Source organism: Macrobrachium rosenbergii, chromosome 41 (genome assembly GCF_040412425.1).
Source record: "Macrobrachium rosenbergii isolate ZJJX-2024 chromosome 41, ASM4041242v1, whole genome shotgun sequence".
NCBI lineage: Eukaryota > Metazoa > Arthropoda > Malacostraca > Decapoda > Palaemonidae > Macrobrachium > Macrobrachium rosenbergii.
The window spans coordinates 41,866,498-41,891,610 of record NC_089781.1 but is presented as its reverse complement, the minus strand read 5'-3'; the positions used below and the strand labels follow the sequence as shown (position 1 = coordinate 41,891,610).

Below are 25,113 nucleotides of genomic sequence, written 5' to 3'. Positions count from 1 at the left end.
TTTTCTTTACTTCGCTTTTTTCTCCAGAGGTCAAATTATCCGTTGATCAAATCAATTCTAATGTCATGGCCGTCTTCCAGTGTGGTTATAGTAATTTTTTTGGATAGGCTGAGAATAAAACACCGTTTGGGGCTACTTGCAGAAATAGTTTTTCAAATAGGAAAACATCTACACCTCAGATAGAATCGAAGTTAGGTGAAGTCCAGTGAAAGGATAATTATTTTCTAACAAGAAAGGTCTCTTTCCACCATTATCTGGGTGGAATGACTTACTTTTTGTCAAGAATAATTGTCTCATAAGGGCATTAAAAATATGGCAGAAGCAGTACTTTGTTAAGGGTGTAAAAAACTATATATTCTAATTTATCGCTTTATTGGGATGAAGATTAATTTCTCTCAATTTCATATAATTAAGGGGTAATTACCCAGTTAGCAGAGTTAGTTGTCCAAGTAGATCGCCACCAACCTATGAATATCCCTCAGCAGTCAAAAGATTCGCAAATTCAGTTACAGTCTTCAAGAAATGGTTATAGGGCTGACGGCCAAGCGCACAGTGCTTGTGTTCTTTTCGTTGCATGTTATTAACAATTATTTACTCGTAGTAGTTAAACGTGCTTCTGCCAGCACTAAATACCATAACTTATAAATACTCTCTATCAGTGGGTCGGGCCCTTTGTCTAATTAGAAGGCCAGGAGCATCGGCTTAAAGATTCTTTTCAAAATCGACTGCTAAAGGTCTGTAACGAAACAGATGACAGCGTGACCTTTCCTGAAGATGAAAATAAATGGAAATTGAATTATAACTATACAAGTGGTTATTTCCGCTACGAGAGAGAGAGAGAGAGAGAGAGAGAGAGAGAGAGAGAGAGAGAGAGAGAGAGAGAGAGGTCTGTGATATTCAACTAACTCAAGTGGAGATGCCGTCAGAGGAGGGGACAGAATGACAATTATCTTCTTCATGCTCGAGACAAGTATTGCCTTCCAAGTCTCGAGAGCAGAATGATTAACTTGAGTTTTCGAAACGCCCTATATTCATGCTACAGTCGAGCGAACACACCAGTAATGATGACTAAATATTGCATTATCTTTTAGTTAAATAACAGTGATTATCGTAATGGAGGAAGCACTTAGGTGATTAAGCTAATGCAGATGATAACAAGACATAACACAAATATGGAAATAGATAGAGGATATTACCGCAAAGATCAAATCATTGATGATATTGCTAAACATTGCTGCAGGGCGACGGGGATGGCAATGGATACTTAAGTTCAATAACCGAAGAGGAGAAGGACTCCTATAAGACTTCAGAATGAGAAGAACTAACGTAATTGCTTTGGGGGTTTTCAACAGAGATGATTTACAATAGTTAATATAAACAATCGTCACCTCATTCAGTTATAAAAAACTCACGTGATTTTCTACCTACATTACACTTCACATTTCCTGCTAAATGCAGAAACTGAGAACTAACCTCAAACTGAAACACTGCAATTGTATCGGACACATTCCTTCAACACTTGGATCAACCACTAGTAAATTACAGAAGATTTGAACGACGCTGCTTTTTCGTTTAGAAAAAGGGAATATTTAAAGGGGGAAATTTGTAAAAAAAAAACAAAAAAAAAAGTGAGAACTCTTACTGGGGTCAAGCGATAAGGCCAATCAATTATTTATTATTAGGGGCAAAATATGAACGTTTTAATAATAATAATAATAATAATAATAATAATAATAATAATAATAATATTAATAATAATAATAACATTCCTCCACATCCAGTAGTGTTTATACAGATCCAGAATTCTTCCAAGGTCTTTCTTTTACCTTCTGTCAAAGTTTCATTAAATACGCACAAACTTTTTGTGTAATCCTGCTGACAAACAGACACACAGGAAAGTATAAATCTAGCCAACAACATAATCTCGTTAACGAGATAATTATAATAATAATAATACCAATAATGGTAAGCCTTACCAAGAAGAAGAAGAAGAAGAAGAAGAACTAAAAAGAAATGTGAACTAGATAGACAAGGGTGCCAGCCGGAACCTTTTAATATAGAGGTTATATATTCACTGAGCGCAACACATTCCGAGTAATTCCCAGCTCACCCATGTCTCAACCATATTGGGCAATGTTCACGTATTCTTAGATGTTTAATGATCATCAGTATAGTTGAAGGTATTTACGAGCAATTTTCTGATACCTAAGTTCACTAGTTGCTTCGTTACGATATGAATGACCAAATTGCCTACACTTGACGCTCAGATAAAATTTTCATTATTGTGTAACTGCTGCGAAAACAGGAAAATCATTGGAATTAATTTAAGAAATGAAAACTTGCGTACAATTTACGAAGCTGTATATATATTAGAATAAAAGGAGTAACAAAGCTGGCATTAATACCTCAACAAAAGAAAACGCAAAGCGTTCTGTTGGACAACTTGGCATTCTTTTGCTTTTCGTTACGTGGCTCTCGCTATGCTGTCTCTGAAAAACTAACGACCCTTCCCGTCAATTTCCTTTTGTGGAGTGTGGACTTGTTTTCGAAGCTTTCTGGTGTTATGATTGGTGAAGTATGCCTCAGCCTTTGTCTCTACAACAGTATCTCATATAAGCTATATTTGATTTTGGGAAAGAAAACCTAGCAAGTAACAATTATGCAAACCGGCCTAGGACTGCATGTAGCGGGAATATGGTATTCTCACAACTAATCTACTGAAGAAAACGAAATAATGGAGATGATTTTGAAATGTATATCACAGTGCTACTTTTGACATGTATTCCGAATTGCTGCCATCATCATCTGTGAAATCTCTTTTTTGAAGTTGCCTGTAATTTTCTTCATGAAAGGACACTGATCTGACAAATTAACTTAAGACGTACAGACTTCGGCGAACTATGAAAACTAATTTGTAATTATCTTTTGGTTTTGTGTTTATGTTTCCTATGGGATAACATAACTGCCTGCACTTAGCAGACTTGGCAAACGGCTGACAATCATTTTCATTATCAGATATTTTTGATAGTACATAACGGTTAAAACATTCACTTATCTCTGGATGACCTTGCATCAGCAGTACACAGCTTCTTATGGACTACTACTGCTGCTCATAGCAATATCTGTTTTGACCACTCAGTTCTGCAGTGGAAATATTCTGAAAAAGCCAGTAAACTGGTAGCCATTTGGTTTTCTTCTGTTATGGAGACACAGGTCAAAGCGAAAGAAATGGCCATAATCTTCTTCTGGACATCAGAGGTCCCAGTGTACCTTGTTTTGAGGGATCAAAATACTCTTTATAATTACTTAGTGTTCTTACTGGCGAGTATTATTGGCGTGCATAATTACTGGTATATACCCGAAACTGCTTCTCTCTAGTCATAGGTCCAGTTACGATATTATAAGGGAAAATCACATTTGGCAGGAGCTGTTGACTTTCCAAAATTTTATACCTGATTTCTTATGATCTGAGGAGTCTGATGTTCTGACACTGAAATATGAACAAATAAGTCGTACTGATAAAACACAGCTTTTGGCTGACACTTTCAAAGAGAATTTTTGGTGAAACAGGTTAGGAGTTTTTTCCTTTATTTGTTTGCACTCTAGCTTGTTACCCTAAACAGTTTGGTTCTCTTTAAATTCCCGTCAGATGTGGTCATGACGGCACTGAAGATACCTCGAGTCCTGCGAGCTGGATTGCTAAGGACTCCTCATAATGTACACTAGGTGGCAAAATTTTTCTTTAAATAAAATTGCAATAAATCGTTGGATCCTTCTCCTATACAGAAAATATGGAAGCATGCGTCAGAATTCGACATTATGGGCATAATACCAGCATTCGTAAAATGTTTCTCTTCCATTTCATCTCTCTTCTGCAGTTAGGCCACTAAGCAGACAAATCTACCCTATTCCAGAAAGACTCTATTACGTCAATTAGGCAAGTGACAAAATTATGTAACCCAGTGAGGATTAAGAGATCAGAGCACTAGGTGACGCAGCAAGGATTAACAGGACAAAGCACCGTGTAATCCGGTCAAGTTTAATAGATGGAGGAGGAGGAGGAGGAGGAGGAGGAGGAGGAGGAGGAGGTATGCTCAGTATTTCCTGTAACGAAGCGTGAAGCCACATGGGTCCTGGAAAGCACTGGTGATGGATGACAAAAGCAAAGAATGTTTCCTCTCCTCGTGTTCTGGTCGTTATTCTTCTTTTTCTATTTATCGTAGACGGCATACCAACTAATTCTTTGTAGTATCTGTCTGCAGTAAACTTCAGAGATGTTATAATAATTTAAGCATCATGCTAATATGGCAAAGACAATGATATGAAATCCTCTTCGTGAGAGCATCTGAATCAAAACAAAAACCCAAACATGCCAGATAAGTAAAATCTGATGAGTTGAGTTGTCTTTGATTTAAGCAGGCAATAAAATGTTTTTCATCTAGTATCAGGATTTCTCTCATCATTTTCTGCTATAAGGGAACATACATCAGAATCTCGTATTTTAAAAGTAACTCAGGCTCCACTGTTGTAGCGAGAATCTAAGAGTTTATGAAACAATAGTTATCAAACCTTAACCATCTTATGACTCGTTGATGTTCTTATTAAGAATATATTATGAAAAAGTGTCATTGAAATAACCCAATAATTGTTCATAAAGTTGAGCATAAAAAAAAAACCTGAGACCCCGCCCCCTCCCCTACAACTTATCAGATCGGGACCACCTTCAACTCGTCCATAATTTGTCGAGTGCAAGCTGTTTTAATTTCTGAAATCGAAAACTATTACTCTATAGTGATGACGTGAACTAAAGTGTGACGGATGGACAGGATACAGAGGGGTGAACAAGAAGACGGCTGAGGCATATTTCCGAGACAGCGTTGCACTGTCAACGATGAAGGAGAAAATGAGGAAACCTCGCCAAAGCCACTCCTCGCTTGTTCATGGACTGGGCAAGAGGATCAAACCTTTCCTTTAAATAGAATATAAAATGGAAGAGTAGTGATGCCCCATATTTTGCCAATTGACTATATATAATTAAATGTTCCTTACTGATTGCTAAGAAATTTTTGCAAGTAACTTTTATGAACGTTGCAGTTTTCAACATTATGTGGGAACTATGGATTGCAGACAAAATAAACTCGTGTAATCGCATTTCCTGATATTTCAAGGTCACAGACTGTTTATCCGAATAAGTGGCTGTTCTTCTATATCTGCACAATACTAATTGTTGACCAAAGCTGAGACAGACGGCGCAGTGAAAGCCCAATCAAAATGTTCACTCTTTCGAAACTGTTCCTGAGGCTTGAGGTTTTGCTGTTCATTTTGAATGACCCAAGTCAAAGTGAACAGTGTAATCGTGCCGAGGAATAAAAAGTGTATATTTCTACACTGTAACAATCATTCTTTTCGACAAAATTTTATGAAATTGTAAATTTAAACACTTTATGGAAATATTAAATACAAGTATACGGAATCCAGTTAAACAATGTGATCTGAATTAATCTAACTTTAAACTGTGATAAAAAAATACAAAGTATGGTCTAAAAACGTCGTCTGCTGAAAATATACATCCGGGAATTGATGACACCCATCCATATCAAGGGCGGTCGAAGAATGTAAGATAATGCGTCCTTGACAAATGTGCTAAATTGCGACTTAAGAGGCCTTTTCACGATGTCTGAGTGCTTAACATACCACAGCCTCTCCGCTGCTTACTACCACCCGCACACAGGGCTGAAGAAACCGCTGTATAAATTCGGAAGAAGAAGAAAGGAAGACGGCGCACTCTAGTGTACATCGCTCCATCATTACAAGACTGTCGTAACTCCAAAATCTTGATTTTTCAGGAGAAGCGTTTTAAAGTTTCAAAGTCCTATAACTTTAACAATTTTACCCAAAGCAACAAAACTTACTATCATAATTAGATAAATAGGGTTCCACTTGAGTGTGCTTTGGGTAAAATTGTTAAAATTATAGGACTTTGAAACTTTAAAACGCTTCTCCTGAAAAATCAAGATTTTGGAGTTACGACAGTCTTGTAATGATGGAGCGACATATTCTGGATTGTTCACGATATCCCGAGCAAATTTTGGCCGCTTTAGTCACTTCTCTCTCTTTCTCTTTCGGTCAGGTCCCTTCTCACGTAGATAAAAAAGTTAAGTATACCTTAGTCTAACCAGACCACTGACCTGATTAACAGCTCTCCTAGGGCTGGCCAGAAGGATTAGACTTATTTTACGTGGCTAAGAACCAATTGGTTACCTAGCAACGGGACCTACAGCTTATTGTGGAATCCGAACCACATTTTACCGAGAAATGAATTTTTATCGCCAGAAATAAATTCCTCTAATTCTTCATTGGCCGGCCGGAGAGTCGAATGCGGGCCCAGCAGAGTGCTAGCCGAGTATGATATCGATCCGTCCAATGAGGAACTTCATGTAGATTAAAAACTCTCTTTTTGAAAAATGATTTAATTTTGAATAGAAGATTAAGATGAAAACAGACTACATGGAAAATGCATTAAATATTAAAGTTCAATCGGTATGCAGTGAAAGCTCGAAGCGTCTTGTGAACTTATGTAAAATTTCTGAATGCCAATTAGACTAAGTAAAACTCCAAGCCCAAGAATTTTACAATGAGCCTTTTAAGACAAAGACTAGGTCGTTACTAGCCATTGATATGGTGGGACATTCATATATAGTTTGAAACCCAAAATAAATGTATTTAAGGGAAAACAATTTTCATTTAAACCAAGATTTATAAAAAGAAACACTTCCGACACCTTGCAAGATAGCCGACATCTGAGCACGATAAGTAAACTCCAACATAGTTAAATATCGAGTAACTTGTCCCTAGGGAAGTGAAAGCAAGCAATACAGCAGACAGTTTTCAAGAAGTGAATACCTTCCCCACTACACATCGTATATAGCGAAATCCATGGCTCTTTGCAGCTAACCCCCGCCCACAGCTTACGTCACGACCATCCCTTGAAGCTGATTGGTTGGCAATGGTTTTGAAAAGTTGGTTAACCTGTGGTTCTTTTCATCTTCATTAATTCAGCAAAGGTTGTTATACCGAACTAAAATAGGTTCTGCTGATTATCAAAAGGAAACCTTATGTTATCCCCTGAAATAAAATCATAATACGCATCTCCCTAAAAATGGTAAAAAAATAGGAAAATATGAATGATGTCAGTAGTGTTCAGCGATGCTACAATGTTGTTTTTCGTAAATGAGGTTCACCTGAATCGGTGGGCTAGAGTTACGGGACAATAATAATAATTACAGCCTGATATTGTCAAGCGTATTCGCCATTCTAAACTTAAACACAAAGACGCTATGCAGATTGGTATTTCATATTGATTTTAGGAAATTTTACTAAATTTTAATAGTCATAAAACTGATTTCTTTGCAATTGTTTACACGTTCGGTGGAATGACAAGCCTTGACTGCACTCTACTAAACCAGCATATGTCTATGTTTAACTTAAAGTTACAGTATGATAGGCTATACGAGTCGTATTGGATATAATTTGCTGCGAATTTCTTGAGAACATTTTCTCCTTTCGAAATAACATGATCATAAAAAATGACGTGGACCTATAGTGCCCTGTGTCATTGTCAGTTTACGCAGCTTATGCGGTTTGGGTTATAGGCCTATCCCTATCTTATATTCAGCCGTTTTATTGTGGTTCTTGTTGTGGTTATTGTTATTTTTGTTGCTGCTGTTATGGTGCTTGTGGTGTCTTCGAAAATTTTTCATATGGTAACTTAACATTACAGAATAAACGTAGACCTATTCATAAAATACTAATGTAAAGAATTATCTGCCTTCTATTGTTAATGGAAATTTAGTAATTTGTTTTAATTAAAAGTAATCGAGACCTTTATGAATATAGTCTATGCTAGAATATTCTCCTAACAACAGAGAGAGAGAGAGAGAGAGAGAGAGAGAGAGAGAGAGAGAGAGAGAGAGAGAGAGAATTTAGTGAATTTAGGTATCCTTTTGTTCAACTTGATAGTGCACAAGAATACCCCAAAAGCAAATGAGTCATGGCCTGGCTACTCGCTGACTGGTGTGGATCATCTCATACACAGGAACTTTTTCAGCTATCATTTATTTTTTTCTTATTTCGTTAAGTATCTTATGATGCCTTCCTACCATAGCCTTCATTTTCATAGAAATGCTACAGCAGCCTTATATTAACTCATCACAGTAATATAATTTGTTATCCCTTTTGTAAATATATTTTCAATATATAATTCACTGCGAGCAGTTCGATAGTTGTGTGTAAAGCTGAGACAGCCCTATGCTTGGTCTATGTGTGCCATCGGCTATATGCCCGCAAATTTTACATTTATTCTTTGTGGTAAAAGTAGCGTTACAGTTAGTAAGGCCATCACGCATGTATGTGTATGTGCACTTGCTTATACGTGTACATTCCACTTAATGATATACATTATATATCGTGGAGTTAAAACTACCATATTAATTAAGCTACTCTATTTCCAACAGATACAGGTAGAAAGCTATTTGCGATGAGACCACATTAATTGAAATAATACATAGACTTCCACAGCCACGTCAAATGTTAATATCATTGAGAGATTAGGCCTATACATCAAATTCTTATATTTTGCGACAATGACAGGGCATGGGCCTACACATCAATCTCTTATACTCTGAGGCAATGACAAGGCACAGGCCTACACCTCAAATTCTTATATTTTGAGACACTGACAGGGAATGGTCTATGTGGGATTGCTTATTTAGGCCAACACCAATTTAAAAGAAAAAAAAAAAAAACAAGATGCTTGTATATTTAGGCTGCGCATAAAAAAAAAAGGATATACAGACAAAATGATCCAAGATCTTCATAATGATATATAACTTATATCTTTTAACAGAGATATCAGTTGTATACTTCACAACTCCGGGAACTCAAATCTGCGGTGTCATGATTCATTTGGACTGTTAACTAGTGTGACGTCATTCCCCCTTCGAGAGCTAGCCAATCACTGGCGTGCAATGGGCGGGGATTAGCTGCAAAGCTAGGTCGACTCTGCTATAGCTAATCATTGGCGTGCAGTTGGCGGGGCTTAGCTGCAAAGGCCCATGGATCTGCTTTTAATCAAGGCTACCGAAAATAGATCTATCTTTCGGTGGTATCGGTACAATGCTGTATGAGCCGCGGCCCATGAAACTTTAACCACGGGATGGTGGTGGCCTATCCTATATAATTGCCAGAAACACGATAATGGCTAACTTTAATCTTAAATAAAATAAAAACTACTGAGGCTAGAGGGCTGCAATTTGCTATGTTTGATGATTGGAGGGTGGATGATCAATATGCCAATTTGCAGCCCTCTAGCCTCAGGAGTTTTTAAGATCTGAGGGCGGACAGAAAAGGTGCGGACCGAAAAAAAGTGCGGACGGACAGACAAAGCCGGCACAATAGTTTTCTTTTCAGAAAACTGAAAAGTTAGGATTTTTGGAGGTCCTGTATAATGGTTTACAGCAAAATGTCTGTGAATAGAGGATACGGTTTATACTGTAAGTCTTGTGAATACAGGACAGTTAAACCTTTAGTTAAATTCCTTCAACGGACAGCAAATAATAGATTCCATCGTGCTGCGCCATTTTAGTCTAAGCATGAATGGTAGGGATCACAATTAAAGATATGATAGGAGAGTTATAAAGATCTTAACACGTTTTAAAGAGAATCAAATGTTATTCAAAAAAGTCTTCTGCGTGAAGAATAACAGAATTTTAGTGTGGTTGCTTAGGTTATGATTATCTTAGACTACCTTAAACTCTTGAGTGCTGTTATGCCAAGCTTTGCGAAGGGTGACGGACCTGGCCTCTTTGGGGCTTGACCATGTCAGTAAAGGAAGAATGGAATCAAACTCACTTTCCTAAATATCATCATAAGAACTCTAACTTATTCACAAAAAGCTTTGTTTTTTTCTTTTTGGAACACTGTAATGACGTCACTCTAACTGCCAATATTCCCCGACGTCAAATGATATTATTTAAAAACGCAAATAAAATCAAATATATTTTGGCATTGTATATATATGTATATATATACATATACATATACATATACATATATATATATAATATATATATATTTGTTAGGGTACAGTAATATTAAATCTGCAAAGTAGCCGAGGTACATTATCAGATTGTATACTAGAGACCGTCATTACTTTTTGTAAGGGAAAATAGAGCAAAATGCTCATTTTTTTGTTAACAGGTTTAAATATAGTTATCGTGGATATTACCAAGAGAATAACCCACAGTGCATATACCATACTTCTCAAAATAGCGGTCTCCTGTTAACGAGTTCTTTAACTCAGTTCAATATGCATCATCCAATAGAACTATGTTGACCACTTTTTATCCTAATTACACAAAAAAATAGAAGCAGGAAGTAAGAGAAAAGCTCTTATAAATGGAAAAAAAGTTGTTAAGGTACGAAGCACACAAGACCTTTCTTTCATGAAACGGTCGAAACTGCTTCTTTTGCAAGTTATTGTTTCAAGCCAACGACACAGGCATTGGGGGAGGTTTGAACACTTGTCAGTCGAGTTCGAGGGGCGAGCGATGAGGAGTACTGGCTCTGGTGCTCAGCTACAGTAGAGTAATTGAGTGCGTAGGATGCAATGAAAGAAATGTTAACAAGACACGTTCTTTAGCTCCGTCATTTAGAGGGAGGGAGTGTAAATAAGCCGCCATTTAGACGAAGAAGGAGCATAAAGTTTAAAAAATCGACAAGAGCATTCGTAGAAGCTAAGTATACTACAAAAATATTTAGCAGAAAAATAAAATGACCACTGAAAATTTAAACATTACACAGGCCAGACGACTAGTAGCCAACGGCTGAATTTTGATACCCCCTGACCATTGCTTTACCAGATAGCATGTCTCAGATGCATACAGTTTTCTTTGTCTCAGTCGGCAATAATAACCAAATCCTTTCTGGTAACTGAAGCCGAGGCGAAGCTTTGGGGCGAATCACAATGAGAAAGTAAGGAAAATGACGGTGTCCTCTTTTTGGATCTCCTAATACATAGGAGTAAGAATTGTTTTACATAGGGTGTATTGATCAGGTCTATCTGCAGGTTTTCCTCTTGCTAACCTTGCGCGCTTTTCAAGTAATACTTCGACGTAGGTTACGGCAGCATTGCTTCTGGCTTTCGTTCATTGAAATGAAAGGGAATTCGCTGTCATATGGTGATGAGCTTCGTCTTGCTCATCTTAGCAAAAGAGATTCGTAAGTGGAGATGGCGCTGTGTCTGAAAAGAGGACAAGAACACGCGCGGAAGTCAAATCAACTCTTGTTGCAAATGCACAATGAAAATAACTAACAAGAGATTATCGATGCATCAGCCATTTTTCTTCGCGTGTTTTCGTACATGAAGTCTTTCCCTATTCATCGTGAATGCCTTCACCTCTTCTTACTAGTGATAATTCAGTAGCGCAGAGGCAACGGCTGAATTGTGCGGAGATTGGTTCAGAAAAGTTATTTTTTGTTTATCGCAGCCTATAGGCGATCACTAGTAAGAAGAGGTGAAAGGCATTCACGATGAATAGGGAAAGACTTCATGTATGAAAACACGTGAAGAAAAATGGCTGATGCAAAGATAATCTCTTGTTAGTTTTTATTTTCATTGTGCATTTGCAACAAGAGTTGATTTGGCTTCCGCGCGTGTTCTTGTCCTCTTTTCAGACACAGCGCCATCTCCACTTACGAATCTCTTTTGCTAAGATGAGCAAGACGAAGCTCATCACCATATGACAGCGAATTCCCTTTCATTTCAATGAACGAAAGCCAGAAGCAATGCTGCCGTTACCTACGTCGAAGTATTACTTGAAAAGCGCGCAAGGTTAGCAAGAGGAAAACCTGCAGATAGACCTGATCAATACACCCTGTGTAAAACAATTCTTACTTCTATGTATTAGGAGATCCAAAAAGGGGAGGGTACCGTCATTTTCCATTTCTATGGTGAATGTTATTGATGGAACCAACTCATTCAATTTGTCAAAGGAAGTATTTATATTTTCGTTCTCCGGTCAAATACTTCTGTCATCAACAAACCTGAACCGCATCACATTCCGTGGAAAGACTTTGTTTAATACTCTTCTTGCAACAAGTTCCATTTGCAAGTTTCCGAAACTTTGAAGGGTAAAATTTCAAACTGATTTCAAATTTACATTTATTTACACATATTTTGTTAAGTTCTATTAGTATTCTGAAAAATCGTAGATTCAGCTATTTGCTCACTAAGGTTTCCGGTAAAACTTCCAACAGATCATTGGGAGGCATCTTTGTGAATAATGATATCATAAAAAATCACTATTATGTACATTATTCAATGATTTATTTATCAGATCTACAGTGTAGTTTGTACTGGCATTAGAAAAGGTGCCAATCAATGCATTAAGAATATCAACATGGTATTTTGCTAAATTGTACGAAGCGGAACCGACGGAGCTAACTGGCCTCGCGCCACGATACATTTTGTGCGTTTTCATTCTCCATACAAACACGGGCACATTAAAGCTTTTTATCAAGTTTCCAGTCTTATTTAACTGTTTTTTTCTTTTTTTTTTTAAATTACTGTCCACATTGTCTACTGGATTTATATTCAGAGTTTCTTTTTTCCTTATGTCACATCTGATACATACATACACACTCACACACACAGACACACACACATATATAATATTATATATACAATTATATGTATGTGTTTGTATACATACATACATACATATGGTGCAGTCGGTGGGGCATGAGGCTGAACTCCAGTAAAACGAAAACACAATGATTAGCAGATCACGTACAAATTTCCCACCCATCCTCCCCTTCAGGTGGATGGAACTTTGCTCAATGACCTTGAAGCTTTAATAAAGGTGTAACTTTTGACCCAGATCTAACGAAAGTTTCAGCGAATGCCGCACGAAAGTTAGGTATTGTTCGTCAGGCCTCATATATTTATAACAAAGATAAAATCAATGCAACATGTCTTAGGTCATTTGTACTTCCTTTCCTAGAATACTGTTCTTCGGTGTCAATGTCTGCTTCTGACAGAGATTTATCTCTTCTCAGTTATGACTTGGACCTTCGACGGATGGTCTCATGTTTGTCACTTTTCATAAATTGTATTTAAGCAGAGATCTTTCACATTCACAATTGATCCCTGATCCCGTTTACCAGCCTAGAGCAACCAGATTCGTTGAACAGCAGCACCAATTTGCAGTAAATGTGCCTCGCTGTCGAACTTCTCAGTTTCAGAGGTTCTTTTTTCCTCACACCGTTGGACTGTGGAACAGTCTCCCAGAGGATGTCGTGCAGTTGGAACTTCAGAAGTTCAAGCGAAGATGCAATGCATTACTACCCTAATACTATTCTCCTTGCATTTTAACACATTTTTATCCATTTATTAATTTATTAACTCATTCTTTTAATAAGTGAGATCTCTTCTTTCTGTATTTTGTATTTCCCTTTGAACACCTTCTTCTTAAATTTCTCTTGCTTGTTCCACATGGATTGGTTTCATCTAATATCTACAGTATATATATATACATATATGTTCTTTTGGACTGGTTAGCTTAGAGTCCTGATTCTCCCGTCCGTCGCTGGTTCGATCCCACGGGACGGTGGACTTATTATCACCTAAAAATTCCCCTTCGGTAACATATTGTTACTTCACATGAATTAAAGGACGTTTTCATCTGATTGTATATGAATCTGATAAATAGTATATATATATATATATATATATATATATATATATACATACATACATATATATACAGTATATTATACATATATATTATAGATATATATATATATATATATATATATATATATATATATATATATATATATACTGTATATATATATATATATATATATATATACATATATATACATATATATATATATATATATATATATATATATATATATATATATATATATATATATATATATATATATATGTGTGTGTGTGTGTATGTGTGTGTGTGTGTGTGTGTGTGTGTGTGTAAAACTCAGATCAAAGGAGATCAAGATTTACCACGTGAAAGAAGGCCCAGTGCAGAAGCATTTAAAGGAAAAAACCAGTCTCCAGAGTCTTTGGAAAATAATGCGATCCTGTAAAAATGCAAATTGCCATATATGTGAGCATTCATACATTATATTTTTAAGAAAAATGTTTTTCTTCATTAAAAAGAAAACTCCGAATAGTCAGGAGGGAAGAAGGCAGAGTGGTGTCTGAGTATGACCGAAAAGTTGCCCATCTAACGGGAAGCGGCGAGTGATGCTTGAGAACTGGCAGTCTGGCACCGCATATGCTGATATCATCTTGGGAAGGCGCCCAGGCAGTTAGTTCTGTTGCCATTGCTTGCCTGCAGTGACTCCTTTCTGCTCGAGACGTTTTGTTTTTGATTGTGTACAAACATCAATGCAAAGGTGCTTGAGTTGGTCATTGCAACTTGGTTTCCTTGTTGTGATTCTTTCATATCTTTTAGAAGATCATGTTGCCAGCGGACTTATAGCTGAAAGTTATTTTTGTATTGTAAGATTTATTGAGCATAACCTTCAATAATAATAATAAAAAAATGACACACTAGTTGCTAGACACGTATCTGCAAACCGTACGTAGCCTATAAACAGGTCAAAACCGACAACTGAGAGGCTTCCATGAAAATATTGTCAACTTCAAGATTCTTCCACGTCTCTTTTGCCCTTGGTTAATGTCTACGTTAAGCAAGCACTTCAGTCAAAGCGAAACAGCCACTTCAGCTCCTGAACGAGAGGGACCCGGTGACAAGTTTCATTGAGTCTGGACTTGGAAACATTTCTGAGATCGCCAGACATCTCTGCATTATAATGTTGTACAGGATGGTTTCTGTCACAGTTTTTCCTTGTTCCTTGGGCTTCAATGTGGAGATTAGCTGTTATTTTTATTCAGCAACGTTTAAATTTATTTGCAAAGCTATTCCTACACTAGTTTCCAAGCTGGCGTATGTTTGCGTGTTTGCCCTTTATGCTCTGGTAATATCTGTGTATATACATAGCCTATTTGTGAGTGAAGAAAGGGAAAAGTGATGGCGTTAGTTCAATGCCTCTGCAAACAAGTGATACTTACAGCAAACCATTAGTCTTCTCTAGAAAAAAACATACTCATATTGTTGAGCGCTGTTATCAGAGGATTACGAGCTTAAAAAGATATTAACGGAATAGCTTCCCCTGCAGTACTTGCTTCTATCTTATAACTGCATCTGACTTAAAATCATTTTTTTCATTTGGAACTGAAAATAGGTCAACAACGCCCGAGGCAAATGAATAAAGAAAAGTTTTTTACGTGAGTTTTGCAGGTGAGAAGAATCCTTGAGCACTAATAAGAAAAAAAATTCCCGTGTGGCTTGGAAAAATAATGATTCTGTGCTCACTGGGGCACGCTGTTTCCTCTTAGAGAGCACAAAAAGAGATCACTGCGCACAGCAGAATTATGAGAGAGAGAGAGAGAGAGAGAGAGAGAGAGAGAGAGAGAGAGAGAGAGAGAGAGAGAGGTCTATTTTTAAGTCCATAAAATATGCACGACCCGACGGTCTGAGGAGCAGTGCGTCTGCGCAGTGTCTAATAAGTGATTAGGAATCTAGAGAGTAAATGCATTTGCCATTCCGTATCACTGGCGGAAATACTCTTCATGCTGCGAGGGCAGCTATGTATTATGCAACACTTCACCCGTCAACATGAAAGGCAACACGGCAGTGACAGCGAGAGAACCAAGCCGCAAATAGTGGCTGCATTAACCTCCAACGAAAGGAAAGGGCGCCCCGTCCAATAGTCTAGATCACTCATGAACAAAAGTACGTAACACAACAAAATGAACAATTTTTGTGAAGAAAATTACCACAGAATAAGCTAATAAATAGACAGATGTTTTAATTCATAATTTTGGAAAATCCATATTTCTTTTTCCGTTTACAGATGAAGTACAGTATCTATTTAGTGTTAGAGCTAACTGCACTTCTTAGAGATCACGCTAACAGCATTTGAGTGTTGAAATATTTGATGGTGTTTACTAGCTGCTGCTTGCAGACGCTGCTGCTTGCAGACGACTTAAAACAAACCCATAGATGATGAAGCCAATGGCGGATGGGCGCATAAATAGTGCCATTTTTTCTCCGTAAAATATTTCGATCGTCTGTGCAACACCTCTAATGCAGAGAAGCACTCCGCTAAACATTTAAAACACTCAAGTAGGGAAAGCAAAGGCTTTTCTTAAAGGCAGCAGAACGGTAATCAACCTGAGTAACGCGACAATAATGAAGCAATTTGGGCCAATGGGATAGACGTGAAAGCTGCTAAGCTCGGAAGCCATAGAAACTGAGAGACATCACTTGGCAAAGGACAAAGAGAAAGAAAGGGCGAAGCATCAGTGACATCACTCGGTGGATGCAGACTGGGACGAGCTCAAGTTCCCGATAAGGAGACTCTTGCAGTCCATTTTTAATTCGATAACCATTTGCATTTAAAACATCTCCTGGAGGTTTGCTTCTGCTGTCTTCTCTCAGGTTTCTTTTCAACAGGTTTAGTTTCGTTCTCCAGTTTATTCTAGAGTTGTGTTGACAACAGAAATAAAGTGGCGTAATAAACTTGAAACCTGCTCTCCTCGTCGCTACGCAAAGTACTTGTGGACTAATTCATTCCGAGTTCGCTGATGCAATCCTTGGGGAATGACGTAATTTACAGACATAACGATTACACTTTTTACTTTTGACTCGTATCTGTTTCATAATAGTCTAAAAGGTAATTCTAATTATATAAAAGAATGGAAAACAATAAAAGTTACAATGTTGAAAAGTTTTAAATAATTAATATGGTTTTAGTTTTCTGTAAAAGAAAGTTATTGAGAAGGCTTTGTCTGTCTGTCCGCACCTTTTCTGTCCGCCCTCAGAGCTTAAAAACTACTGAGGCTAGAGGGCTGCAAATTGGAATGTTGATCACCCACCCTCCAGTCATCAAACATAGCAAATTGCAGCCCTCTAGCCTCAGTAGTTTTGATTTTTATTTAAGGTTAAAGTTAGCCTAAATCGTGCGTGTGGCAACGCTATAGGACATGCCACCACCGAGCCGTGTCTGAAAACTTCATGGGCCGCGGCTCATACAGCATTCTACGCTGTACAGAAAACTCAATTGCGCTGAATAAACTTCGGAGCATGTTTTACTTGTTTTTATTCTTTTCGTTACTCCGTGTATTCTCATTATTGTTCATCGAAACATTCTTTATCTTATCCATAATCAAGTTAAAATTTACTCCTTGATAATCTAGAACAATTAAAAGAAAACTCATGACATTTAAAATCTTGAAATCTGTCCTTAATACCATGTGAACAATACTTTATGTTAGGAACATATAAACAATTGTTTGGCAGAATCTTGGCTTTGCGTACATTGCTCTCTATATTTTTCTCTTTCATTCTTTAATCGAATGATCATTTCATTTTCGTTAGAGACGAGATTTTGGCTCTTTCCAAAACACAGGTGAAAATATCGCATCTGTGAAATTCTGTCACCTTTGCTTGTTGGGGCTAAAGCTTAACACTGCAAGGTATCCAGCAGAAAATATCAAAATAAAGGACACCAAGCGGTTAAGTTACATAAGAAGATTAAAACGCAGAGAAAAGCTGACTCTTGAAGAGGAGTCTACACAACGATCAGTATTCCACATGGCATTGAGAGGACATTCACCTTTTACATAATAATGATGACTTACAAAGAGGCGAGTTCTGCCAGACGCAGACAGTATGCTTGGGAAATGTGGCCGGGCCAACGAGACGGTATTTTAGCGCCAACAGTCACAGAAAGCGAAGACGTATTGGAGAAGAGAGCCTTGTCGGGGAGGGACTCGGGTGAAGGAAAGGGCGGGCTCTGGTTAAATTAACTGGAAACCCACTAGTTGCGCCACTGTTGCTGAAAACTGCTTTGTGCAAATACACTGACGTCAAGTGCGATAATTTTGTTTGTCCTTCCGTACCTCTGAAGGAGCTACACGGATGGAAAGTCAATTCGGCAAGTCGTTCTTGTTACATTCTCATATGGGATATGTGGCTCCGTCTCCTTATCCTAATCTAAAACTTTTTAGTTTCAGTTGTCACATAATTTTCAAGCGATGTTTACATTTACGTATAGTAAGAAATAAAGAAGGAAAACAGACGTCAAACATCCGCCATCCTCTGTGAACCCAGAACATATCAATTCACTGTTAATTCATGGTAGTTACTCATAGCAATTGTAGTAGTCGTAGTAAGAAATAGATATTTCAACAATGACAAAATCAGTATTTTAATCGGAAACGCTAAAAAGAAAGCAGAATAAATGACAGTGACAATCAGTGACTATCAAAATTCCATCGAGAGTACAAGTGAAGGATGTATAAATTGCTAATAACATGAACTCTGATAAAATATTCATTATCTGCTTGTTTTCAAAGCTGCATGATTTGAAAAAAGCGAGGCTGTACTCAGAATTCTGCTTCAATCGTTTGTTGTTGTTTATTTCTGCTTTTTTTTTCTTATCTTTTTAGAATATCAACATTTGTCTGTGCCAAGAACAAATTGTCATAGATCGTCGTGTTTTTGAAGGCTATAAAAATTCTTCGATTTTAAGGACAACTATAGGCTATATCGATCACTTAGTTACCTACTCGTCTTTATCTACCTCGTGTTTAACATACAAGTTACAATATTATTGACTGCTTTGCCGGTATGACTGACCAACAATCTTCAATGGATACATTAAGAGAATTCCTTTTATATCTATCTATCTATCCATCTATCTATCTATCTGTCTATCTGTCTATCTAGCTGTTTGTCTATCCATCTTCGTTTCCAGGGCAAGAACGCGCATTTGTGTATGTTGCAAAGTTAATGTTATGTTTTGACTCGTGGAAACAGCATAATTTGAATAATCATGACTCAAAATCGAGTCATTCATTTTCACCCTACATACCCAGCAGTTGATAACACTTCCTTCAGCATATATATATATATATATATATATATATATATGTATATATATATACATATATATATATATATATATATATATATATATATATATATATATATATATATATATATATATATATATATATATATATATATATATAGAGAGAGAGAGAGAGAGAGAGAGAGAGAGAGAGAGAGAGACAATGATTTTAATAAAATCTGCTTGACTGCATGAGTGGGATTATTACAAAGAATAGCCCACTGGGTCTCTTTTTAGGCAAGCGTTCGTGGTCAGGGTAACAGGTCCTGAACTCACCTTGTCAAAAAGCGAGAGGGACGACGGTCGTAACCTGTTGGGTTTCCATAAAGCTGAATTGACAGGTGCGCTTCGACTTGGTTTATTGAATAAATCCTGAAAACTGCGTCTTAAGGGAACGTCACGTGGAGAGGTGGGCGAAGACGGTGCAGTTTTTGACACCGGCAGCTGTGAACGAGAACTTGTCACGGAAAGATTCTGCGACGATGGGAATGACTCCAAAGGAGGCTTGAGGGACTGATCATGAGTTACTGAGATGTGCCCGGTGGAAGTGGCCTTGGGAATGAATAGGTGCTTCTCCGATAGTTCTCTAACACCGTCTGATACACTTTCAATGTCCTGAGTTCGTGGGGCCAGTCGTTGAATAGCTTTTGATATTAGTTTAGATGAAGCTTCTACCTTGGCCTTGTTTTCGCAGTTTTTTGTCAATTCTAGATTATTGGCTTTAGAAGAAGGGGAAGAGGTGGACTGCGTCATGGTCTTTGATCCCTCTGAGGTATTCAAGGGTGCAACTATAGCCAGCTTAGTGCCACCCATCTTACCCGACGCTGGCACAGTCCCTACACCCAGACCCGTGCCGGAACCAAACCCGAGTCGACAGCCTCCCTTTGAGATACGGTCAGAGGGAGATGTCTTCTGGCAAGTGTCTTTCTGTCGGAAAATATTTTTCACCGAATCGGGCAGTGGTTTAGGAACGAATTTAACAGATGACCAGGTAGGCCTTTGGAAACCTTGGGTCCTGATGTAGGGGGTTGGCGCCAGGAGGTTGTGTGACGACAGCGAGGTTGGTCTACTTGGAAGAATGGATGAAGTATCAACATCCTGAATACTGGAGGATGATAGGGAGACTTGCTTGGAAAGGGGCTTCAATCCCCCTTGAAGGAAGGCTCCTTTCGTGTCCTCTCCTCTGCCCACACCCACACGACTTGTATCCTCGTATGACACACTTCTGCCAATAGGCTCCGCCTCCGCCATGTTATGACTAAGGGTTATGTGCAAGGTGGAAACTACTGTCCTTGGTGTCGCCATATTTTTTGTCATTCAGACGCGTTTGGATCAAAGATTTAAATGACCAGCCTCGTCACGATGCCATTAGCGTTCCACATGGATCATTCATTTCTTCTTTGAAATGACGCATTGATTACAGATTTTGATCGCCAAATATGTAGAAGTGGATTCAGTTTAATTAGATCTAAATGGTGTGAATTGTGTGGGACTGGCCACTACCACGAATGTCAATTTCTGATGAAAGGCGCTTACTCATTTTTGAACTTTATAAAAAATAGACGTAAGCTATTGAAGAATAATTTTCCAATGTAACTGTATTGACCTCCATCGGGGAAAAATACTTCATCACTGAAAAAATGTGTAAACAAATGATCTACATTTCAGCACCGCTCTCACTTAATCAGACCAGTGCAAGTGGATGCGCGCGGTATATTCCTGTAGTTACTTCAGCGTTAAGTGATGGTCGGAAAACCTTTGCACAACCTTAACTTTGAGGAAACGTTTTTTTTCTTTATTAGTGAATTCTGATTTGATTCGTTAGTACAGTTAGTGCCAGAATTTCTTTTCAAAGTCTGCTGATATTGATTTGCAAAATCACTATTAAAAGCGGTGCGGAGGTCCCCGAGGACGTGGTAGTGATCACTTCACACAAACACCGCGACTGTCCCTCCGCCCTCACTCCCGCACTTCCACTCCCGGTAGCCAGAGAGTCAGTGCCACACTGCCTCCTCCTCCTTCTCTTTCCCGGCACGACACCCATCACACACTCGCGATTCTCTCTCTCTCTCTCTCTCTCTCTCTCTCTCTCTCTCTCTCTCTCTCTCTCTCTCCAACCCGCCTATCCCATCTCTAAAGTAGTCCTCCCCCGACGTTCACTTTTTTATACCTTGACAGTACCACACTGTCCCTTTATATTCCGGGAATTCTTCTCTCTCTCTCTCTCTCTCTCTCTCTCTCTCTCTCTCTCTCTCTCTCTCTCTCACACACAATCATAGATAACACTGAAATATCGCACGAAGATCAGTGACGTACCTTGATGCTATGACAAGATGTACTGAATGAATTATCATTCTTCGATTTAGCCCGAGCTCTTGTTTCATTGTAGTGATATAGAGCATTTAGCTAAGTTTACGAAGCAGTCATATTCTGAACCACAGTTGATATTTACGGACAAAATTGATGATTTTATCGGAAATATGTTATAATGATGAAGTGGCATCCAGAATGCTTCTCCTTCCATTTAAGGAGTGATCGGTGAGCCCTCTGGACTTGCAAGACCATCAAGAGTGTCAAATACCGACCAAACCTTCCTCTGTATTCTGTGGTCATATTACTTCTCCTGAGGTCTCCAGTAATATTAAAGCAACGCTGAGCACTCAGAAATAAACAGGGAAAAATTCGGCCTTTAAGCACATCACAATTTTGGCCACTGGTATCATTCGATGAGCAGTGATAACAGTTTCACTTTTACGATGAATAGGGATTTCTGCAGGCAATCTGCATGTTCTGTTTGCCAAGACGCTACCTACAGTGGCAGAAACCGTTCGTCTTAAAATACATTTATATCTGTAAGTGAAAGGATTCCATTATATAGACTCAGCAAGGTATACAAGATTAATCGAAAATAAATACCAAATTTAAAGCAATTTCATCCACGTGGCGATTGCTTTCAAGCCACAGACCTCCTATTACAAAAAAATGAAGTTGCATATTTACAGTAAGAATTTAGACAAGAATTTTATATATATATATATATATATATATATATATATATATATATATATATATATATATATATATATATATATATATATATACTTATATATATATATATATATATATATATATATATATATATATATATATATATTAATTTTATATATATATCTTAATTTTACATACACAATTGTTCTGTGCATTAGTAGAATTACTAAAGGACCACATTCAAACTGGATGGTATCTAATGGAGTATTTATTCAGAAGCAGTTACAAGCTGTTTTGGACAAACAGTCCACATTATCAAGTATCCTCGTACGGATACTTGACAATGTGAACTGTTTGTCCAAGAAAGCTTTTTCTGAATAAATACTCCATTAGATACCATCCAGTTTGAATGAGGTCCTTTTAGTAATTCTAATATATATATATATATATATATATATATATATATATATATATATATATATACATATATATATATATATATATATATATATATATATATATATATATATATATATATATATATATATATGTATAAGAAAGAATCTTTGAGGCTATGTTAGGTATTTTAATTACAAAGCCTAACTTCGCTAATTGCTTTATGAACACATTTGTTCACGTTAATGATTTTAAGACATTCGAACGCATACCCATGAACAACAGGATTTCTTAAATTTATTACGTTCCAGACATCATTTTCCACCTTCCATAACATATTAAACATATTAAAAGCGTGTGACAAGTTCAATATTCATCATCATCTTCACACAACACTCTCGGCGTCCCCAACAATGTACGATTTTGGTGCTCTTGATTCACCTGGTGACAACTCTCAGCCTTTCTCTACCTAGACACACACCCACACACACATACACACAAACACATGCACACACCCACATACACACACACCCTTTCAATTTCCCTTTCCTTGCCCTGGCATCACACCCACTATAACTATAATTATCTCCTTTTAACCCACTTCTACACTGCTACGAGCCCGTCAGTGTGATGTCTATACTGCAGTTATATACGCACATATATATACAGTTATATATATACATATATATATATGTATATATATATATATATATATATATATATATATATATATATATATATATATATATATATATATATATATATGTAGAACCGGCTCAGATCTTTATAGAAAGATCTGAGCCGGTTCTACACCGGGGTTAAAATGACTGTATGAAGAAACCGACGCATGGCAAATTCTCCTTCCACGCGCGCGAGAGTTCAGAATGAATATATTTGATGAGGAAAACTGCCTGGGGATGTGAATGAAGGATCTTTATGAATCGAAAACCAGAAAAGACGAACGTATTATTCATCATTGTTTACGACTGCTGGCTAGCGATGTCCAGGGAATATTAACAAAGAAAAAGGTTTTTCAAGATGTATGCACTAAGAATCTTATTCCCGGGAAATAATGAGACCAAAAGTTTAATTGTTCTGTAAGAGAAAATGATTGAGATGGTTATTTGTCTGTCCGTCCGCACTTTTCTGTCCGCCCTCAGATCTTAAAATTACTGAGGCTAGAGGGCTGGAACTTGGTATGTTGACCATCCGCCCTCCAGTCATCAAACATACCAAATTGCAGCCCTCGAGCCTCAGTAGTTTTGATTTTATTTAAGGTTAAAGTTAGCCACGATCGTGCGTCTGGCACCGCTCTAGGTGCCAACAACACAGGCCACCACCGGGCCGTGGCTGAAAGTTTCATGGGCCGCGGCTGAGAGCTTCATGTTCCGTGACTGAGTTTCATACAGCATTATACGCTGTACAGAAAACTCGATTGCGCCGAAGAAACTTCGGCGCATTTTTTACTTGATTTTACTAAGCACACAAAATGGTGCAGTGAGGGGAAAGGGATGATATGAGACGTCTGAGCAGCAACAAAGCTGCTGCAGGTGAAAGAGGCCTAAATAAAATAAGAAGCGCCGCAGTCAAGTTCTCCCTTATTTTGTCTTCCACAGCGCAATGAAGGCCTCCCTTCATCTTACAAAAAGTCGCCAGGGCTGAATGGATGAATTTCATAGTGAACTGAAAATGAATTCGCAAGAGCTTTTCATGATGAACAGCATAAAAATGCAGGTTTTTAGAAATCTGCCTTCTTCCATTCTTTCCTCGTGGACAAACCATATCTAAGTATTTTAAATATCTTTCCACTTATCGTGAGTTTTTTAAGTACATGTTACCTCGCCAAATGCCTCAATCAATCGATCCTCCTTAGTCCAAACTCAACCCTTCATATTCCTTCTTTCTCCCAGACGCTTTTCCTCTTCTTCCCACCTTTTGCAGAGCTTTTTTTTTTTTTGCTTCCATACTTGAACTCTTCAGTGATTCATCTCATCACCCATAACATTTATTCCCACGATTCAGCCACATCTTTTCTTCCACCACCCTTGACTACATTTCCATCAGCCGTCGTTATTTCCGTTACCCTCATCACCAGTGAAAAACAAACCAACACCTCCTGCCATATTCAATCTTTAACTACTGAATCGTGCAAGAAGTGATCATATCCGCTGACAACTTTCTTCAAATTGAAATCCTTTTAAACTATTTGCTTACGATGAAGGTTTTCTTATAAATTGATATTATATATGTAGTCTTCCTGATACGATAAGAAAATTTATGCAAACTCCCTCGTTGTCATGTCTTGTTACAACAAAAGAAATAACTCATCCTCTCCCGCCCTGCCCTGTACACCCTGCCCTTCCTCCTTTGGATCAGCATAGCCCATATGCTCTGTATATTGCATTCATGCACAGTTTCTCGTTAACCACCTTCCATATGACAGAAATTATATTTCTTCGAGGAGGTTAAACTCTTATAGAATGACTGGACATATCAGCGATTCTAAAACTTCTTCAGGCCCTTCCTGCTATGAGGAAACATTGTAATTTCCAAATATTCCGTTTTCGCTTAAAAAGTCTGCTTACTTAAAACACTCTCTCGGTAACCTTACAAAATATTCAAATTTCCATAAGTCTTAGCCCAATCTCCTATATAGCC

General features: G+C 37.7%; 1 protein-coding gene across 15 annotated transcripts in view; it reads right to left on the bottom strand.

Moving 5' to 3' along the window:
- The window catches only part of LOC136826829 (uncharacterized), a 1,026,023-nt gene that overhangs the window by 686,647 nt on the left and 314,263 nt on the right, over positions 1-25,113 (bottom strand). For 9 of the 15 annotated variants that reach the window (XM_067084287.1, XM_067084288.1, XM_067084289.1 and 6 more), the window contains exon 1: positions 19,348-21,159. The exons of the other annotated variants lie outside the window; for them this stretch is intronic. In XM_067084287.1, coding sequence (XP_066940388.1) covers positions 19,348-20,388 — 1,041 coding nt within the window. In that variant the 5' untranslated portion in view covers positions 20,389-21,159. Of the gene's footprint in view, positions 1-19,347; positions 21,160-25,113 lie in introns of those variants that run through there. 15 annotated transcript variants of the gene reach the window in all.